The sequence below is a fragment of the Onychostoma macrolepis genome, chromosome 21 (assembly GCF_012432095.1).
Source record: "Onychostoma macrolepis isolate SWU-2019 chromosome 21, ASM1243209v1, whole genome shotgun sequence".
In the NCBI taxonomy this organism is placed as follows: domain Eukaryota; kingdom Metazoa; phylum Chordata; class Actinopteri; order Cypriniformes; family Cyprinidae; genus Onychostoma; species Onychostoma macrolepis.
Genome location: NC_081175.1, coordinates 13,525,913 through 13,546,025, shown reverse-complemented (window position 1 = coordinate 13,546,025; position 20,113 = coordinate 13,525,913). Strand labels below are relative to the sequence as shown.

General features: G+C 41.8%; 2 protein-coding genes across 3 annotated transcripts in view; both read right to left on the bottom strand.

Annotated features, from left to right (window-relative positions):
• Positions 1-325: 325 nt before the first annotated feature.
• On the bottom strand, positions 326-3,845 carry eif4ebp3 (eukaryotic translation initiation factor 4E binding protein 3). The gene is made up of 3 exons (XM_058757555.1): positions 3,611-3,845; positions 2,072-2,224; positions 326-821 (listed from the first exon to the last, which is right to left on the bottom strand). The coding sequence occupies exons 1-3, from the start codon at positions 3,729-3,731 to the stop codon at positions 790-792; spliced, it is 306 nt and encodes a 101-aa protein (XP_058613538.1). The 5' UTR covers positions 3,732-3,845; the 3' UTR covers positions 326-789.
• A 519-nt stretch (positions 3,846-4,364) lies between these two features.
• The window catches only part of ankhd1 (ankyrin repeat and KH domain containing 1), a 45,665-nt gene continuing 29,916 nt past the window's right edge, over positions 4,365-20,113 (bottom strand). For both annotated transcript variants that reach the window (XM_058757553.1, XM_058757554.1), the window contains exons 11-34: positions 19,163-19,250; positions 18,727-18,854; positions 18,470-18,613; positions 18,199-18,301; positions 16,433-17,308; positions 15,024-15,157; positions 14,793-14,904; positions 14,561-14,706; positions 14,324-14,466; positions 14,021-14,234; positions 13,619-13,794; positions 13,362-13,524; positions 13,122-13,217; positions 12,908-13,024; positions 12,635-12,800; positions 11,190-11,685; positions 10,752-10,907; positions 10,348-10,497; positions 8,594-10,254; positions 6,033-6,197; positions 5,673-5,927; positions 5,349-5,524; positions 5,035-5,199; positions 4,365-4,945 (exon numbers count right to left, since the gene is read on the bottom strand). In XM_058757553.1, coding sequence (XP_058613536.1) covers positions 4,886-4,945; positions 5,035-5,199; positions 5,349-5,524; positions 5,673-5,927; positions 6,033-6,197; positions 8,594-10,254; positions 10,348-10,497; positions 10,752-10,907; positions 11,190-11,685; positions 12,635-12,800; positions 12,908-13,024; positions 13,122-13,217; positions 13,362-13,524; positions 13,619-13,794; positions 14,021-14,234; positions 14,324-14,466; positions 14,561-14,706; positions 14,793-14,904; positions 15,024-15,157; positions 16,433-17,308; positions 18,199-18,301; positions 18,470-18,613; positions 18,727-18,854; positions 19,163-19,250 — 6,090 coding nt within the window. In that variant the 3' untranslated portion in view covers positions 4,365-4,885. The remainder of the gene's footprint in view (positions 4,946-5,034; positions 5,200-5,348; positions 5,525-5,672; positions 5,928-6,032; positions 6,198-8,593; positions 10,255-10,347; positions 10,498-10,751; positions 10,908-11,189; positions 11,686-12,634; positions 12,801-12,907; positions 13,025-13,121; positions 13,218-13,361; positions 13,525-13,618; positions 13,795-14,020; positions 14,235-14,323; positions 14,467-14,560; positions 14,707-14,792; positions 14,905-15,023; positions 15,158-16,432; positions 17,309-18,198; positions 18,302-18,469; positions 18,614-18,726; positions 18,855-19,162; positions 19,251-20,113) is intronic.

Sequence of the window (20,113 nt, the reverse complement as noted above, 5' to 3'; positions counted from 1 at the left end):
TTTTCTCCGATCAACATTATGATTTGTATTGAATTGGAAGTATTTCTTTAAATAATCTGAATGCATTAACTCTACATAAAAATAAAGATGTAGAAAACATTTTAGTCAGAAATTGCTAGTAAATTTCCAAATTAGTAACATTTAATCATGAATTAAACTATTTTGAAGTAGAAAAACTGTAATTGTAATTTAATAAAACATACTCCAGTAACCTTTATTTTATTTACAACTTAAACTTTTACTGTGTACATGAGATCTAATATTTTAAATACTTGAAGAGACGAGTCAAAGACATAAAGGTTTTTTTTTTAGTTTTATTCCAAAATGTCATATTACATCCAGAGAATGAACAGCAAACAGTACAAAAATCATCATCCCAACTGTTGATTTCTGGAATATATGACTTAAATGCCCTTCATGGGGACATAGTTCCATTACAAAAATGAAATAACTGCATTTGAACTATCCTAAGACAGTAAAAATGTAGATTACATACAGTCACCTTCAGAATGGTTGTAAATAAAAAAATTGAATTAAAATAAAAAGAGTAATGAAGGCACTGAATTAAACAGCAGCAGAAGCTGCATTTTCACCATAACATCCAGCAAACTCAAAACGCTCCCCCCACAACAGAGACACTTGCTCTGAGCATTTCATTATTTAGGTAAAGTAAAAATAAAGCATGGAGGCATAAATGAATCCACAGCTGGTGTGATCATCCCTCAGATCGCGAGCACTGGTAGAACAGGCTGAGACAGTCCGTTTCTCCACACGAGCTGGAGACATCCATCAAATATCCATCATAAACTGGTTGTCATCAACTGAGAAGAAAAGGAACGAGAGACAGAAGGGTTTAGAGGGTTTGGTGTTGTGTCACGGTGATCTCTTCCTAAAAAAAAAAAAAATCCTTTGAACTGCGTCACTCCTTTCACATGAAGTACGGTACACCCTGTGGATATTCCCGATATGGACATCAGACTTGCCAAACATTGAGCAGGTCAGGTGCATTTTTGTTTGCTTTTCTCATGAAGTAACTTCAGTCACACCAAAATGTGACCTTGAGTTAGAACGAAGAAAAAATAATTAAATAAAATAAAATACAGAGAGATGGCAGCCTAGGGCATTTTTTTTCAGTCAACTACCAGCATAAATTCTTTGAGTTCTTACTCCACTTTTATTTTTAATTGCATTTTAATATCTGTAATAATATGCTTTAATTTATTACATAAAAATAGTGACTTGAATACAACTTTTCTATGATGAGTATGTTTTTAACTTCTGAATTAACACTTTAGATATTATTCAGGGGGCATAAAGTAAAAACATAATGGTGTTACAAATGTCCTGATATCACAATGAAAAAAAAAGAGAATTCAATTTAATAATTAAAAATCATCAAATTTTAGTAGTTTGGCATAATGTTTCATCACTATTTCTTTAGAAAAAAACGTTTTTTAAAGTCACGTTGTGCAACAACAACAAAAAAGGTGTTATTATAGAGGACCGTGTAAATTACTAATTCATGATGTTTGTATAAAAAATTATAATAATAATAAATACAAAAATCTCAAACTACTACCATTGAAAGATAAGGAATAAACCTAATAATTTATTAAATATTACAATAAAAATAAAATGTACAATGCATTCATGGTGTAAGGAAAAATTGTATTACAGCACATTCTGAAAGTCATAAAAAAATATTTTTTTAAAACCAAACGAAGCCAGCATGAATACAAAGAGTACATTTCTAATTTCTGATTTTTTTTTTAAAGATATTTTCTTATCATGGCCATTTTCATTTGACGTGTACTATATCAGAATTCACATGAGACTTTCTGCAGTAGACAAACGTAATGTGCCACGCAAGCGCATTTGTCAACTTACAGCAGACAGAAAGGACACAATTATGAACAAGCTTAAACCTGTTCCTCAGGTTTTGCTTGAGCTGTTGATTTGGAAATTGAAAATGGTATACATTAGGGGACACGTGAGAGACGCTGTGTGGGATTACGACAGAACATGCTTCTTAAAGCAAGTGTAAGAAAGAACGATATGAGAAGCAGCTTACCAGCGAGATCTTTGCTGTCATCCTCCTGCTCTGCTGGCTGCAGCGAGGGTCTGGTGACCCCTGGTATGTGGGGGAGGCAGCAGGGTGGGGTGCGTGCGATCGGCGAGTTTCGACATTCCAAGAGAAACTTTCGATCATAGATGATCCGAGTTCCTGCAGGGAAAATATCAATATTAGTTTAAGAGGTTCAGCCTCACAAAAAGTTGGCATAAGTTCATAGCATTTTTCTTCCAGGGACTTTCTTCCTCCGGAGTTCTGCTCTATGTAAGAATTCAGAAAAACATGTGTCACCCAAGTGAAAGCCTGTAGTGTAGTTTAGCTCATGTTGGAGTAATGGAAACAGGGTGAAGAGCTGACTGGGGTGCTTTCTAAATGCATGCAAGCAAAATCACTCTTAAAAACAAGGTGCCCCTGTTTAGATGTCCTGTAGTAACCCCAAAATTTTGCAACATCACCCATTACTGCATAAGGACCCAGTGTGACTGGACTGACTGAGGTCTGACTCAATTAAGAATATCTAAAATGTGAATTGAAATAAGCAAGTATAAGAAACGAGTTTTTCCGATATGACTTTCTTTTTAATTCAGTATTTTTTGTGTTGCATGTCCTCTGGTCATTCAAATGCATGTACATGCAAGATCAAAACAGAGTCAAAGGAGAACCAGTTTTCATGAATAAATGTGCAGTAACTAAATGTTGATTGATAGAACGGCCACTGGCTTGGTTTCAAAAACTGAAGATGTGAGCTTTAATAACCATGTCAACAATATTTACAGTGGCGTTTGTATACAGGTGTTTATTTTACAGTAAGTTAAGTTGACAATTTTCAATGTTTTACCATGCCTTCATTTAGTTTATTATTTTAAAAGAGCTTTATGCATGGATTTGTTATATACAGATTTTTATTCTTTCATCTTTGCCCCAGAGACAGACTATCAAGACTTTTAAATCCATAACAAAAACATCGAATTACGTTTTTATATTTGATCTAATAATATGACAATCTACACTGTGATATAAACAATTTCCGTATTTATAGCTAAAGATATAGATGTACTTGTCTAATTTAACAGTGCGAAAAAGGCGAAAGCGAAAATATTGTTTTATTGTATTTGCAATGCGTATTAATCTTGCATACATAATGTGAGATGTGGTGGAAATGACAAACATTCATGGCTTTTCCAGAAAAAAAAAAAAAAAAGTCAAATTACAGAATTCTCCTGTGATGCGCGTGCGTTCACTTTCGGACTTTGTTAGCAGACAAATCAAACTAGTTTAAGTGTTCGCTTGATTAAAACAAAACGCACTTTAAACCGAACTGCTGATGAAGAGAGTAAATCACTGAATTGTTTAAAAGACAACCGGCTGCTTGTAAACATCTTGTTGCCTCTGGCTTTATATGATTGCGCAGTGCAAACGATCAACTCACTCGAAAACAAAGTGCGCTGGAGCAACGTGGGAAAAACTCGCATGCAAAACAAAATCACTAGTTATGAAGTACATTCTGCGATTAAAAATGAATGCACTAGGTCATCTCACCACCGGGAGTTGTTGAAAACAGAGTTCCTCCAGGAGTTTGACCGTAGCTGTCAGGGAGCGGGGGCCAGCTGGAGCGGCTTGGGATCGGGCAGGTCGACGAAGCTTCGCAGCTGCTTGACATGATGAACCGATAGCTAAGCTCGGGACTTGAACGAACAAGCGTTAAGGTTTTTGCCTTCCTGCTGCAGCGCTGCGCGTGTTCATGTTAGAAAGCTCGAGGGAGGAGATTTGTGACGTGCTGCAAACCTTGAATTCTGGCCAATCGGAAAGACGATTCTACCACTGACGTGCAGCGCTGAGGCCCTCTATGGGAAGTGTTTTGAGCCATTTCATGGAACGCAAACTCTTCGAAAAACACGAGGGTTTCGGAGTCATTCCGTTGGGCACATGATATGAACTCTACGATAAGATATAACAACAACCTACCGCTCAGGATGACCTATCCAGTATACATATGCCTCCCCACGTTTACAATATCTTGGCATTTCATGCAGGACGAGGTCTATATCCAGTTTTCTTTTCTTTTTGTTCTTGTCTTACAAGTTGTCCTGCACATGTCCTAACTAAGACGTCAATTTAAATTCCTGGTAGGTCACCAGGTTTTCAAAACATAAGACATTTCAAAAATTTTGAAAAGTTACATAATACAGAATATGTGTCTTACTTGAAGCACTAGTTTGTTGTGCTTTATTTTATACAGTTGTCCGTGAATAGCTGCCCATGTAAAAACAAACAGATCAAAATAACACACAGATACATTTCCAACTTTTTATTGAATATTAAGGTAAATATTTCACATTAATACAGGCTACATAAAGTAGAGCCACTATACGACATGAAATTTACTCTCATTTTTAACCCTTTTTCAGTATGTAAACAATTATACAGGTATTTACCACTCTAAAAGGTCTGATTTCATTCTTTAAGCAATCATCTAGGTCTTGGCCAAGTATAAATAGCGCACTGTCCTATTGAGCCCTGCCGACCAAGAACACTTTTACGTGGGGCTTAAATGTCAAAATGGCTATACTACTCAGAATGTATCCTGTTGAACAGGCAATCGATTTGTTCATAGACAGTGGTAAACACGTTAAATCCCACACTGGATTCTTTCTTTTTAGTTAGGCACATCGAGGGTGTCCATCTCTCAAATTTAACTTGTTTAACATTTTTTTGGGGGACACATCTAGGTTAATACCACGTCTCAGTAATTAGGTAATTATCTTGTTCTTTTTAACGTGTTTCTTGTTACTGCTCCTAGGCCTCTCGATCTGTTTAGTTGACATGATTCAGATGCACATTTCCCACATGTGGGGCCCAAGTGCCGGGCCATACCTGCAACAACAAGAATTCAAAGAGTTAGAAAGCAAAAGGAGCTGTAATTTTACAAATACTTTCAGTTGGGGTCAACTAAGAGAAATCACCTGCTGTGGGTCTGAATTCTCAGCAGTGTTGGGAACAACCTTTAGGATAGGATTCCAGGCAGGGTCAGAAGTGTGAAGACCATTGTATACAGGGCCTCCAGGACCCTCCGCCATCTGCGGGTGAGGAGGGATCATCGTGCCACCGTACATTGACATTGGCAGCCCCTACACAATCCATAAAACCAAACATTTGTTAGTGGATCTACAAATTTAAATTACCCATTTTGAATTCAACTAATAAAACCAAAAAGATTAGGCAAATAATAAAATATAAACAAATAGAAATTGTATTTTTGAAGAGGCACTGTACGTACCTTTGGAAAATCCATGAAGTTGGTGGGCAGAGGTTGGTGGAAAGTGTTAGAAGGAGCCACAATCCCAGTATCATCTCGTTCCATAGCCTGGTGCTGAGAGAAGGCTGACGGCTCCTGCATCTGCTGGTGCATCACTGGCCCTCCCATCAGGGGCTGAGACCAGCCTGACATTGTCTCTGTGAAGAACAGAGACAGATATTTATTCATTTCAAACCCCAACTCCTCACATTTAATGCAATGAAAAGCAATTGTCACTGCATATGCAAATGTCTATTTCATAACATTGAGAACAATTCATAAATGTTGACAACACCACAGACTCACCGGAGGCACTGCCCACTCCAAAAGACCAGATGCCACCCTGTCCAACTGGTGGGGTATAGCTGGTGGGCAGCATGGTGTGGTTGACGGTGCCAGTTTGCCGGATGCGGGCCAGGCGCTCTGTTCCAATTGGAGGGGGCACTTTACGATCCTGCTGGTTGGAGCTACTAGGTTTTGCCTGGATCAGAGCGGGAGTCACTGTAGATGTGCAAAGAGGTGAGGATGCCCCGGAAGACACGGAGGGCACTGGAGACTCACCTAAAATCAATGAGAAATGAAGAGACCGTCAGAGAGAACAGATGAGCAATATGGTCTTATAAAAAGTAATGTGTTCCATAGTGCATCTGCATCACAAAGGCTTACAAGAGGTGGAGGCACTCCAGGGATGGGGAGAGAAGTGCTGGCGGCTGAAGGAGGGTGTGCCCACAGGAGCAGGACCTGGTAGGAACACAGGGCTGGCAGATATGCTTGTGGTAAAGCTGGGGAGAGCAGTGGATGAGGACATAGAGTTGTCCATGGGGTGTATACCTGTGATACAGAGTGAACATAAAAGGATTGATCCCAATCACAAAAAGCAGCAAGAACATCAGCAATAATGCATGTTAGGTATTTAAAGCAGGGGTGTCCAGTCCTGCTCCTGAAGGGCCATGTTCCTACGTAGATTAGTGGTACATTCAAGTCATGTCAGATAGATCGTATTTAGGAATTGAACGCACATGAATGCCACCACAAAGTCGTTATTACGAGTGAATTTCCGAGTTGGGGGCGTGCCAGTGAAAAAAAAAACGTGTCGGAGGCAATGGACGCAGCCAAAGACTATAGATATGCAGCATCTGTATTGACAGTAAATTTGTTGAAATGAATAAAATTATTTTTTTGTAATGTACAATAAAACTATTTAAATTACATATACAAAATAGTATATTATTGTATAATTACCATAGAATATATAATGATTCAGTTTACATCACCTTCATCACAACCTTTATTCATCATTTTGTAGTTAAAAGAATAGTTGAATTTATGTAGAAAAGTTAAATTGCCATGTTGTTCCGACCAAAGTGACTTGAACGCACCTGACATCGTAATTACGATTTGTTAACTTGTAAGCAAGTACGTCCCAGGAGGACTTAAACACAGCATAGGTCCAATCCTAATTAGACACACCTGAACCAGCTAGGCAAGGGACGATAACCGGTTTCAAGGTATACCGCGGTTTGGAAAATTCAAAACCACTAAAATTTTCCGTTATATTCCTGCGGTATGCACAGTTTTTTTTTACGTGTCGTCAAAGACGGAAAGTGCAGGACTCCCTCAGTTGTGAGCATTGAAGAGTCACACGACCCCTCCCCCTCCGGACAGCGGTCAGTGAGAGTAACCTGTGTGTAGGATGATGGCCGAATGAGGTGAATCCCTGGAACTTTTCCCCCGTCGAAAAAGGCGAAGTCTGCTGTATGGGAATTTCTCATGTTCCGTACAGATGACGTTTTGGCGCCGATTGCTAAAATACTTCCAGGTCGTACACAAACGATATCTGTGTCGTCTTCATTTCTCCCCCTTTCACCCTCAATCAAGACAGAGACCCATTCGCCGGTTGTTTCAGTGTTGAAATAAATAATATTTGGCTTGCTACCGAGGCAGACAACACACCTAATTAACTAGCTAACGTCAACTAGTTTCCTCCCTCACGTTACCTCACAGAGCGGGGAATAGCAGACTAAAGTACTACGTTTCTGCGATTTAGTACAATTAAATTTAGCTGGTATCACGTCTATAATTTTAAGCCTCCTGCCATTGTTTACATCTGTTCAAAATAACATCATTTAAAAAAAGAAACAAACTGCCGGCTCAGGTGTCTTTGCCACTGTTTGAGTATTATATGGAGAGAGACCGTGTGTGTGTGTGTGTGTGTGTGTGTGTGTGTGTGTGTGTGTGTGTGTGTGTGTGTGTGTGTGCACGTTTTTGTGAAAAGTCAGGACATAGATTTGTATAATGACAAAGGTATGACATAGGTATTACAAGGTGAAGGTGACATCTCAGGACATTGACCCATGTCCCCACTTTTCAAAACGCTTATAAATCACTCAGAATGAGATTTTTTGGGGGAAAGTTGAAATGCAGTCTCCTGTAAGGGGTAGGTTTAGGGCAATAGCACATACAGCAAGTACACTATAAAAACCATTACACCTATGGAATGTCCCCACTTTTCACAAAAACGAACGTGTGTGTGTGTGTGTGTGAGAGAGAGAGAGAGACACAATCGCGCTCTCTCCTTATGTGTATGTGCACACATCTGAAAGATGAATGTGTAGAAAGTGAGCATATCTCCAAAAACCTTGTTGAGCTGCAGGTTTAATGACTGCATTTTTTATAGAAATTGTTTTGATTTATGTTTTTGATTATTGAGCTGTAGGTTTAGGTTAAGTGACTGCATTTTTAATTTTTTTTCATTTAGAAGGATTTTTTATTTTTATTTTTTTTTTTTACAGAAAATAATTTATGTTCTGATTATTGTTGAGCTGCAGGTTTAGGCTCACTTAAGTGACTGCACTTAATTTAATTAACAAGAATTCAATTATTTATATTAATTATTTAGCCTGACATGTTTACCGTTCCAAAATGTTCTATATGTTTCTTAAAAATAAAATGTATTGTGTTCAGTGGAAAAAACATTGTTGTTTTTTACCCAGACATTTAAAAATAACATTTTAGAGCTGTAATCGCAATACCGTGAAACCGTGATATTTTTATCTAAGGTTATCATACCGTCAGAATCTCATACCAGCCCATGCCTAGAACCAGCTAATCAAGGTCTTGGCATTAGAAACTTCCAGATGTGTTGATGCCAGATGATGCAAAACTTTGAAGGAATGTGGCCCTCCAGGAACATGACTGGACACCCTTGATGTAAAGATTGCACTCACCAATCGGACTGGAGACAATTCGCTGCGAGGAACAGCGATATCCTGGAGCTTTTGAGCCATCAGGAGGAGGTATGACACTTTCAATCTGCCCCATTCCACTTATGTATGCATTAGTCGGGGCACTGTAGGGCTGCTCCGGAGGGGTACGTGCAGGTAGATGGCAGGCACCCCAAACCTGGTTGTTGCCCACCTGGTTGCTGTCGAAGATGCTGCTAAAGTGATTGAAGATAGCTGCAGGGCCAAAGTTGGGGGGCAGTTGCGCTTTTCCACTGTGCAGGTGCATTTGAGAGCCATTTATCATGCCCATAGTGGAGGACATTGGAAGAGAGGGAGGGGGCATGCCTGCCGAAGCCAGGCTGGGCTGAGGTGGAGCCTGTTGTTGTTGCTGTTTGAGGGGTTCCTGTGAGGCTCCCGGAGGCACAAACACAGACTGCTGCTCCGTAAGAGCTCCTTGAGCCATGGGGTAGTAGGGTGCCGGTGGCTGCATGCGTGGGGACACACCGGGTGCGTTGGGGGTGGCGTAATGAGGTAAGGCGCTGCTGGTATTAGTGACTGTGCTGCTGCAGGTTGGAGGTGGCAGGCGTGTGACGGGGTGAGATGAGCCTGGCTGTGATGAGGAAGAGGAACTGGGTTCTGTGCTGGAGGGAAAGTGTGACGGAAGTGGTTGCCGGCTCTCGGGCTGTACAGGCAGCATCGAGGGGCCAGAGGGAGACGAGGTGAAGTGCAAGGGAGCAGAGGGGCTAGGCCCATCAGATGGAGCTCCTGCAGCAGGTGGGGTGAGCTCTGTGACGGGCTTCTCTTTAGCTGGGGTGCTGAGGCAGGCCGGCTCTGGCTTGGGGGGAGGGGGATGCTGTGGAGGTGGAGCAATGGGCGCAGATGGAGGTGGAGGGGTCGTAGGGGTTGTGGGAGCGCAGCTGATGGGAGATTGAGCAACTTTCACAGAGGAAGCGCTGCTGCCAATAGAGGCCACACTAACTCCAGTCCCAGACTTGGGCTCTGTCGAGAAAAGCTGCTTTCTGACAGAGGAAGGCGTGGGGGTGTTGGCGGGTGCAGTACTGGTGGGAGAAGTGATGGAGGCAGTGGGAGTCGAGGTGCTGGACACGGGAGCAGCAGGATGCTCAGTGTGGGTCGGAGCAGAGCTGGCAGGACGTGGCGCAGAATTACCGCTGTGTTTGGGTGAGCTGTTAGCACTGCCAGGGCTCACAGGACGAACAGGGAAAGGACCCCAAGTGTTGGGAGAGGATGAGAAAGTGCCACCAAACTGCGCCATGGGTAATCGAGGGTGGCGGATCTGGTTCATGGTCTGGGCTGCTAGAAGGGCCAGCTGAGGATGAGCATAAGCAAGTGGTGGCAAAGAAACGAAGGGGGGCCTGACGCCTGGTGCCATGCTTTTGCCCAACTTGCCAGCCTGCTGAGCTGTGAAGTTGGTGGAGGACTGGAAAGACATGCTGGAGGTGGGCACTACAGAAGGCAGGCCTTTTGAACTGGCTGCAGTAGTGCTTGTGGCCCCAGTGGAGGTTGTGTAGGTGGAGCTGATTTTGGTGTTGGCGCCAGGCGGCCGGATGTGGTTACGAGGGATCAGGTCCTCTAGCTCTTTGGCTGGGTCCTGGATCAGTGCGTTGATCAGCTGCACCGCATGCCGTGTTGACTCTGTGCCACCTCTGCAAACCAAGAGAGTAAGCATATGTAAGAAATTCCAGCAAGGAGAATGAGTCAAATTGCTAGTGTCCTAATAACTTTGTGTAATTTTTTACCTGATTGTAATCATTCTCTCTCCATTCTTGTCCTTCTGTTTGTCCACGTCGATGTGTGCACCCGTAACGTCTTGGATGGCCGTAATGTTGCAGCCACCTCTACCCATAATCCGAGACACCACAGAGGCAGGGACAGAGAGCTTCTTGGATCTAAGGGAGAAATGACAAAACTAGATTTTTCCCCCAAGCGAACCTGATGACACAGTACTCCAGCGTTTGCAAGGATCTCTCAATTCTATTACTGAGGTTTTTTGCACATCGCTAAGTTTAAAGAGCTTATCCCTAAGTTTCTAAAATATTCGGATCCTTAGACATGGCTTACATCCTTGCTTCACTGTAAATCTTTGATTTATTTTTATCCTGTTACTTTTAGATTGCAACATTAACAAAAAAGTGACCCTCACCTCCGAACCACCTCTTTCCACCCCTCTTCTCTCTTCTGGCCCCTCTTTGGGCTAGTGAGATTCATCTTAATGTTGGGCGAGGTGACTGGCAGTGAAATGGTCTTGAACGAGGGGGGCAGGGAACTGGGGGTCAAGTCAGTGTTGATCTCATGAGATCTGTTAATGTGAATAGAAATACAAAGTTTAATCATCTTCCCAAAGAATTTTTTTGCATAAATCTGCAGAATGGAAACGCAGTATCTTGTCAAATCACATGTTTCTCTTTGCAATTTGCAGTTATTACCTGTAGTGAAATGTAGCATATTTTACTGCCAAATTTCAAGAAAATAAACTACTATGTAAAATGTGTCAAATGCTGAGGTAATGATGTGACATTTCCAGCAAGTTAACGGTGTCTTGAATTGCACAATGCAGTAGCAGGAGTACATTAACTCTTACTTCTGCTGTGGTTTGGAGATGGACACCATGACCTTCTCCTCACGAGAACCCGGCAGCGATGGCCCCAGTCTCTTCTCACTTGCGACATATGGCTGGTTAGAGCCTGCAAGGACCGAAGGGGCGGAAGAGGACGATGATGAAGGCAGGTCAGGGAGCTCCTGACTCTTACTGCCGTTGCTGCTCTCGCTGTTGCAGTCGGTGCTATCTAGATTCGAGTCGCTGGTGCCTCCTGGTGCCCCACCCCCTCGAGGTTCTCCATGGATCTTGTTTTTGTCAGCTTTCTGCTGCGCCAGCGCCACCTGTGGGTCTTGAAGGATTATCGGTTCGCTAGGTGAATCCTTGGTCTTGTTCTTTTTGTTTTTGCGATTGGTGCTTGGTGTTGTGGCCACATTGGCTCGCTTTTTGCCGAACGTGTTAGTGAAGGTTGTGGAGGTGGCGGAGATACCGATGGTTGTGGTGGTGGTAGCACTTGGGGGCTCAATGGGAACCTCCACTTCTGCAGGATAAAATAACAATAATGCATCAGAAACCAGAACAGAAACAGTTTACTCTTTTCTGATACAAAACAGATACAAAAAGTTTAATTTAGCCAAAAACAAATTAAATCAAAATCACTCAAATAAAACAAGTTCATAAATATTAAAATTGAACATAAGGCAGTTTTTATATCAACTTTCAAATGTGTTGTTGAAACATTTTAAACTGTGCCTGTAATATAAACTTGCTTTCATGAAAAATATAATGATAAATGTAATATACAGGATATATTTAGCAAAATGTTTCTCTCTAAAATTATATTTTTCTAACAAGCTATGAACACTGAATGGCTTTCCTGAGGTAAATTTAACGTTACGCATTTACAAGCCGTTTTATAGACCTTTTTTCTGTGGTTTGCTTGAACTGAGGCTGCTAAAGCAATCGGTCACACCACATTAAAGCGGGCCAGAAAGACATTTATTGTTTGAATTTCAAAATAAAGTCAGACTTTTCATATTTTGTCAATTTTGTTTCATATCAAAAGTAACAAATCACAAAGCTTGGTTCAAATAATGTTCAGTGAAGTTTTTTTCAGAATTTAGATTAAAAGATGAATCTTGGGATTTAAGAATCTATATTGTTTCATCAAAATAAAAATTGATTAAAATCAGTGTCCACACAGCTGACATGTTTGCCTGTTGTAGCTTATCCACTTTGTAGACGTAAAATAGATGTTGTCACAGTCAAAATGCATCATTGGAGAAGCGCTAATTAAACTTCAACAATTTGGTCAATGATTTCAGCTCTCCAAACATTTTGACTGCATATTAGTGTATTTTTGGTAGTTGAAATTTCAGTGCATCACTACAGGTCATAATTTCTTTTATTAAAAAAAAAAAAAAAAGGAAAGACCTGAAGCTAGGTATTTTCTATGATATCTGGGTATAAACAGACAAGGTGCTTCTCACCTTCTGCAGAGTCCTCCTTCAGATCCTGCATCTCACAGAACACCTCTTTCACTTTAGCCTCCTCTTCCTCCATCTTCCTCTTCTGCTCTTCCTTCTTTTTCTTGCGCTTCTCCTTTCTCTTCTCTCGCTTTGCAGCCAGAGCCTGCTTTTTGCTTTCTTCACGAGACTATGATCAAATTTGAGAAGAACTTGATACATCATGCTGCAGATTGTGGTCCTCAAAAAGTTAGTTAGCTCAACAGTTAGACCAATTGGCCATCTAAAGATACAAACCTTCTCCAGATCAAGTTCCTTAAGTAGAATGCTGGCGTTCTTGTTTGCCTCAGCCGCCTGCTGATCTTTGGCTTTGACAATGGTCTCCATGCACTGATGACACTTCTTCAGCAGTTCCTGAAGAGTGACAATATGAACGTGAATCAAAGACTTCAATCAAATAATGTAAATAGTCCTCTATAGGTATATAAGGCTGTGTTTTGGTCTTTTATACCTTATCTGCAATAGTTGCAATGTATCTCATGCACTCAATGTCAGATGGGAACTGGTTGACTTCCTTCACCAGGTACTGCACCACTTTTACATGACCCTAAAAAAAAGGATATATTTCAGTGCTTTACAACAGATTATCATCCATTATTTTTCTACAAGAGCGCAGCACAGCACCAGTGACATTTAGACATAAGCCGAGATGCTCATCAATCCTATGGACAGCATGACAAAAACCGCTCACCTTGCGGAACGCTGCCATGAGGGGGGTTATTTTGCGGTTGTCTGCTGCATCCACATCGGCTCCAGCCTGCACCAACAGCTGAACCACATCAAAGTGGCCACCGTTAGCAGCAAGCCACAAAGGGGTGTTCCCCTTCTTATTTCGCACGTCAATGTGAGCCCCTCTAAATTAACAGAGCAGACACAGCAGCGTAAGATGCTACATTCTGGAGAGAAGACCGACTGGTACTGTACACCACCAGTGTTACAAAGACACACCTGCTGATGAGAAGCTCACAGAACTTGTAGTGACCCTTGTCTGCAGCAATGGTGAGGGCGGTGTCACGAGAGGAGGGAACCGGAGGGGCATTGACATCCGCCCCTTTATCCAACAGCACACGGCCCACTTCAGCATAACCGCCAGACGCAGCCTCCATGAGAGGGGTGAGGCCAGTCTAGTGGAAAGAAAGGTCCCATGAACATTTAGTTAATGGTAGCATTTATTTGCAATTAAGTGCCAAAAGAACATGCGATGTATATTATATTTTCAGTTTTTAAATTAATTTTTACACTCAAATGCTTAAATTTTTTTTCGCATATAACAATTTTATTTCATATCATGCTGCCCTACACAAGGACCACACTGCCCAAGTAATAACACGTGGAAAGGTGATCACAGACCTTAGCGCGGTGTTCCACGTTGGCCTTGCGGTCCAGAAGCAAGCTGACAACCTCTGCTCGGCCTTGGAAGCAGGCCAAGGTTAGTGCTGTGTTACGATTGGTCTCGATCTGTGCATTGATATCGGAGCCCATGTCTAACAGCAGCTTCACCGCAGGCACGTGGCCGTTCATGGCTGCCAACATGAGCGGAGAAATGCCCAGCTTACTGCCAGTCCTGAAAGAGAAATAAGAAGTTTATACTGTTAAAACAAACAGAGTCTTAACACGAATCTTGATCAAAACAACAGGAGCAGATGTTCTGACCTAGAGTTGATTTCAGCACCAGCATTCAGAAGGATCTTGATGATGTTGACGTAGCCCCCTGAGGCCGCCAGGCTGAGCGGGGTGTAGTCAGAAACGTTACGGTGTTCCTTATTAGCCCCACGGAGCAACAACAGCTCCACCACCTGTAAAGATGGAGATAAAGCAATGTAAATGGTGCATTTCGGAGGGTTTAAAAGCTTATCTGGCGAAGAGGCAGAGTTAATACTGTTAGGGTACCTCTTGTCTGCCACCTGAGCAGGCGAGGGACAGAGGGGTGTCTTTGGTCCTCTCAGACTGAGCTTCAATGTCCCCTCCCTTGTCCAGTAGGATCTCCACCACACCCACATGGCCCGCAGTGGCAGCTAGGATTAGGGGAGTGAACCCTGTGTGCAGACAGAGCTACACTCAACATCTCTGTAAATTTACTATACCGACACAAGTTCACGAATCAAATGAAGGAGCCTCTTACCCTTCTTGTCCCGGTGCTCGATGTTGGCCCCACGTGCAAGGAGCACTGAGACAAGCTCTTCATGTCCACCCGCGCAGGCCAGGGTCAGCGCCGTGTCATGATTGCTCTCAGTCTGAGGCAAAGAGAAATTATTTGCTTAAAAACAATATGGACAATCTGATGCATTAATTTATGATGTCTGCAAATGTTCCACAGCAGTCATTTTGCTGAATGCATAGAAGATGGTCTTACGTGTGCGTCAATGTCCACTGAGGGGTACAGAGGGAGCATGGAGGGTGGGGAGACTGTGTTGATGGGTGTCTGTGTGGAGGGCTGAGGGGAGGGTGAAGTTGTAGTGTTTACCACAGGCACTCTGCCGTTCACAGCTGCAAAGACAGAGAGCAGTGTTATTTTAGTAATATTTACTATTATAGAAATTATTAATATTCTGAATTAGATTTTATTTTTGTATTTTCCATTTTCATTTTAACTTTAGTAATTTTATGTGATTGTCATTTTTATTCGTTTTTTATTTAGCCTTATACTCATTTCAAATTTTAGATTTAGTAATTTTAGAACTTGGACGTAAACTTATTTCCGTTAGTTGCAAAGGCAATATTTCTAATTTTAAACTATCTAATTTACATTTTATTACAGCTTCATTTCAATTACCCAAAATAATTTTTAATAGTTTTAGTTTCAATTAGCAACACCGAGTCAAACATTAAACCACAGTGACTTCAGCAATAATGTATCCTCATACTGAAATCATTACATTTGTAAATGAAAATAAAAAGCAAATTAAAATAGAAGAGATTAAAACTAATTTGCATGAAATGGCTCAATCAGAGGGTTCCTTTCACTTGTACTGAAGTATTTACCCTTTAAAAAACAAGGTCAGAGCTAGGGATGGGCGATATACCAATAGACACGATTAATCGGTAGAAATTACTCAACCGGTAGAGATTTTGGACTATCGTCTCTATTGGGTTACACGCTCAAGACGTTGCTGTGCTACGGAGTCGTAAAAACAAGTGTTTTTAAGCGGTTGAAATGCAACAAGTGGTTACTTCATACAATGTACCATTTCTTATTTATTTGTTCTACTGTAGTTGTTTTGGTCCTATTGCTTGTAAATAGTTTTTTAATTCTTTTCAATTCTTTTATGTGACATTGACACTGGTGACAAGAATTATGAAATTTCTATGGTGAAGACCTTATTTAAAGCAAAAATAACTAACTATATTGTGATATATATTGCTACCGTGAAATAAAATTACTCATTTCATGATATACGATTTTGGTCATATCGCCCACCCCTAGTCAGAGCAGTTCTTCTTAAAGTGCTCATCCCCAAAGATTAATTTACACAAGTCATAAAACATTATTAGCTATTGCTACTCAATAGCAGGTGATAATAGGGGGAGGGATGTTCCTATTCAAGACAGCATTTGATTGGCCGTATATTTGCACACGCGTGTATACATTTTAAATGTGTAGATATAAACAACTTTTGAGAGCAGACTAGCATAAATATTGTTAATCAGGCATACATTTAATTGCCTGATCTAATTGCCAAGGGTAATGCAGTTATTGCATTTCTTATCATTGGTTGACATCCTGAAAGGAAACAAAGACAGCCCCAGTTGCAGTGAGCTCACCCGCCATGATGTCATCAAGCGTATCTGTGAGCGTCTGTGCGGGCGTGGCGACCATGAGTCCGTCGGGTGCCTGCGCGAGAAGCCCTGGCCCCAACCCCGTCAGCTGCTGGCCCAGCAACACCCTCTGCAGGTCTGGGCTGCTGCTTTCTGGGTACTCTGCGTTACTGAAGTCTGTGGACTGCTGCGGGGCGAGAGGCTGGATGGGAATGAAGCTGGTCTGCAGAGGAGGACTCTGGAGAACCTGGTTCTGAGGCGGAGGAGGTGGCGGCGGCTGCGTTGCCTCCCTGTACAGAATGGTGTCCACCTGTGGCAGCTTGGCACAGTCGATGTTGTCTTCATCATCCTCGTCTTCCTCTTCGTCCTCCTCATCCTCCTCATTGGTTGGAGTGGGCCTGTGGTCCTCCTCTTTGCGATTAACCTCGCACTCGTTGTCAGAGCCCAGCTGTGTGGCCTGCAGGGGCAGGGGGGTGCCGGGCATCTCCACCCCTGCCGCCTGGCCCAGCTCCTCCTTGAGCCCCTTGGTCTCCATGTATTCTTTGGTGAACTGCTGCTGCGTCTTCAGCTGCAACTGCCGCTCCACCTTCTGCAGCTCCTTCAAGATCTTCTTCTTCTTCTGCACCTGCTCCTCGCGACTCTTCTTTAGCTCCTCGATCTTGTCTTTGGTGAGCGGCTCACCCTGGATGAGCTCGAGCGACTGCAGCTGGGCCTTCTCAATGGCACTGATGCGCTGTCCCAGCTCGTTCAGCTTGCCCTCCGTCTCCTCAACGATGCATTCCAGAGGCTGGTACGGGTGGAAGGGTGGCAGCAGGTCGGCGTCTAGGCCACCCGAGGCCACAGAGTTGCTCTGAAGAGAGCTCAGCCTCTGCTTGCACGCACCTGAGAGAAAAACCAAACATGCTCAAACCAAAGAACCCCACAATTCATGCATGCTGTGCAGCTCAACAGAGTCTAGTCAACTGAATGCGTTTCTCTGCAGCCCAAGGCTTTGCGATACTCAAAGCCCTCCTTTACACCAGACATTTCATATCTGATAGTTTCTGGATGTTTTTAGTCAAACTGCATTTACACCTTCATTCAAAAGCATTTCAAGTGTGAGTGCAGAGTCTGTTGTCTTTTTCATATTGTGAGAAAAGAATAAAAAAACAAAACAAAAAAACCAGCAACACAATCGCTGTAATGACTCAAAGTGATGTATGATTATTTGCAACCTAAATAAGCCTGCACACTACTTGCCTATCTGAATGTAAATATCGAAAACGCACTTGGATTTACACCTACATTAAATATTCAAAATTTGTCAGATCATTTTAAAAGCTTTTATCTTGTCACAATGCATTTAGAGTGCATTGGCTTTTAATGTGGCCAACCATAATTTTATTGTGTTATGATCACAGAAGCTGTATGTAAATGTCAGATGGAGAAGCTTAAGTGAACTCTTCATTTGTGAACTGATAGCATTTATGAACTGATATTGGATCATCAGTTCTCTGCTATGTTTACACTGTCAGTCCAAATTTGATTTATGTATTCGATTTGAAATCCTAGCAGACTGAAACAGATTTCCAGAAAATGTGATTTGAATAAGATAAGCCACATATGAATGTAGTTTGAAACCGATTTGAAAAACTTTTTTTTTGCCATTCATACTTGCTATATATGATTGGATTCGCACAAAAATTAGATTTGGACTTACAATCTGAACAAGGCTATAGTCATCTTAAGCAACACATCTAGTTGAATAGAGTAACTTTACTAGACAAACTAACCTTTGCTTGTAACAGGTGGGGGCGTGGGGATGGTGGAGGGCACTCTGTCTGGCTCCTGGGGGGGCACCACCATAGCCAGGGCTTGGAATGGGACTCGAGGGGCCTGTATGTCAAACAAAATTAACACTCCATTAAATAAGTGCAAACTATTATATAAAACATTCATGTTACATACACTCCACAAATTGGTATTTTCATATTTCAAAGCATTAAGTAAATGTAAAAGATGGTAATTTGTAGTGACTGTTAGACTGTGCATGTTTCCGCTCACCTGAGAAGTGTCATGAGAGGGGGGTGTGAGCTGGGACAGGTCTGGGGCAGGGACTGACAGAATGTTGTTTGGGTAGTCTAGCAAGTAGGACACCACATTAGTGTGACCACCTTTAGCAGCTTCAATCAGCATCGTGGAGCCATCCTGTGAGCAGAAGAGAAACTCTAATTAACACAGAGCGCCGATCAGAGTTTATGACCACATAACACCCGTTAGCATCTGGAAAGTGTAATTCTCAGGGAGGCTGGACCCCTCACCTTCAGTCTGTGGGTGGGGTCAGCACCATGGGCCAACAGCAGCTCCACCACAGCCAGGTGGCCCCCCGCACAAGCCAGAGAAACCACTGTGTGATCATTGTTGGCTGTGGCTCTATTCACATTAGCACCTGCAGACAAATGTGAAAATGAATTTCAAAATACAAGATAACAACTGGACAGAGGCAGACATAAAATGTAATTCATAGTTGTTCCTCATCATTTGATGCAAATATAGGAACCATTTATAAATACATTATATTGCTTTAAGTGGTGGGTTTTTTTCTACTGCAAAACGTCATCACTGATAAAGGTTCACTATGCTGATAGCAAAAACCCTGGTGAAGAACTGGTGACGAAATTTTTTGACTATTTTCACTAACATTTATTGTCGATTTTATTGTTTGCTGCGGCCCTAATTTGGGACATTGCAACTTGCCTTTGCTGATGAGAAACTGCACAGTGCACAGGTGTCCAGCTCTGGCCGCTTTCATCAGTGGAGTCCTGCCCCCTTCTGATTCATGTTCCTGAGAAACAAAGACACCAGTAAGCTCCAAAAAGGCTTTAACTGTATAAACTATAAAAAGAAATAAAAATACAAGGTCCCACTTTATATTAAGTGGCCTTAACTACTATGCAGTTACATCAAAAAAATAAGTACTTGTGTTCTTATTGTATTGCAAAACACTTGTGCTATTGAGGTGGGATTTGGGTTGCATGGTGTATTTTTATTTGTTTTGTTAATAAGAGTTCTATGTTGTATTTTGTTGTTGCTTGAATTGAATGGCGCATTTAAGCTATTTAAAAGCGAAGGAAAGTGAAGAAAAGAGGGAAAACTCAAACTAACTAAAAACAACTGCTTGATGCCAAATTGCCGCTAATTTGAAAGTGAAAGTAAAATGCGCACAGTGCTTTTACATGCCATTTAAAGCAAAAGGAAAGCGAGGAAAAGAGGGAAAACTACCTCCCCCCATGGTGATACCAGTATTGTCACACATCGATTAACCAGTGGGAAACTTTCCTCACCATCACAACCCTAGGTGGGATATGGGTAAAGGTTTAGTGGTATGGGTAAGTTTAATGAGGGATTAAGGTGTAAGGGATGTGTCAACAGTGTAATTATAAATGTAATTTCAGAAATTAAAGTAGCAATTACATGCAGGTATTTTTTCAATTATTGTAGTTAATTATTTAAAAGTACAACATAAAAACATTAAATTAATCATTTGGTACAGTGTACTTATGCAAGTACATAGAAGTTAAAGGTGCACTAAGCAATTTTTGAAAAACGCTTTTGACCACAGTGTCCCAAAACACAACTGTAGCCAGTCAGCAGTAATGGGGCGTGTCTTGTAATGACAGGGAGAAGAGCGCGCTCAGCTTGAGTGCA

Coding starts and splice junctions, on each gene's coding strand:
- eif4ebp3 (XM_058757555.1), bottom strand. CDS start 3,731: ATGTCAAGCAGCTGCGAAGCTTCGTCGACCTGCCCGATCCCAAGCCGC. Junction 2,225..3,610: donor GTTTTCAACAACTCCCGGTG/GTGAGATGACCT, acceptor TTTTCCCTGCAG/GAACTCGGATCATCTATGAT. Junction 822..2,071: donor TGACAGCAAAGATCTCGCTG/GTAAGCTGCTTC, acceptor TTTTCTTCTCAG/TTGATGACAACCAGTTTATG.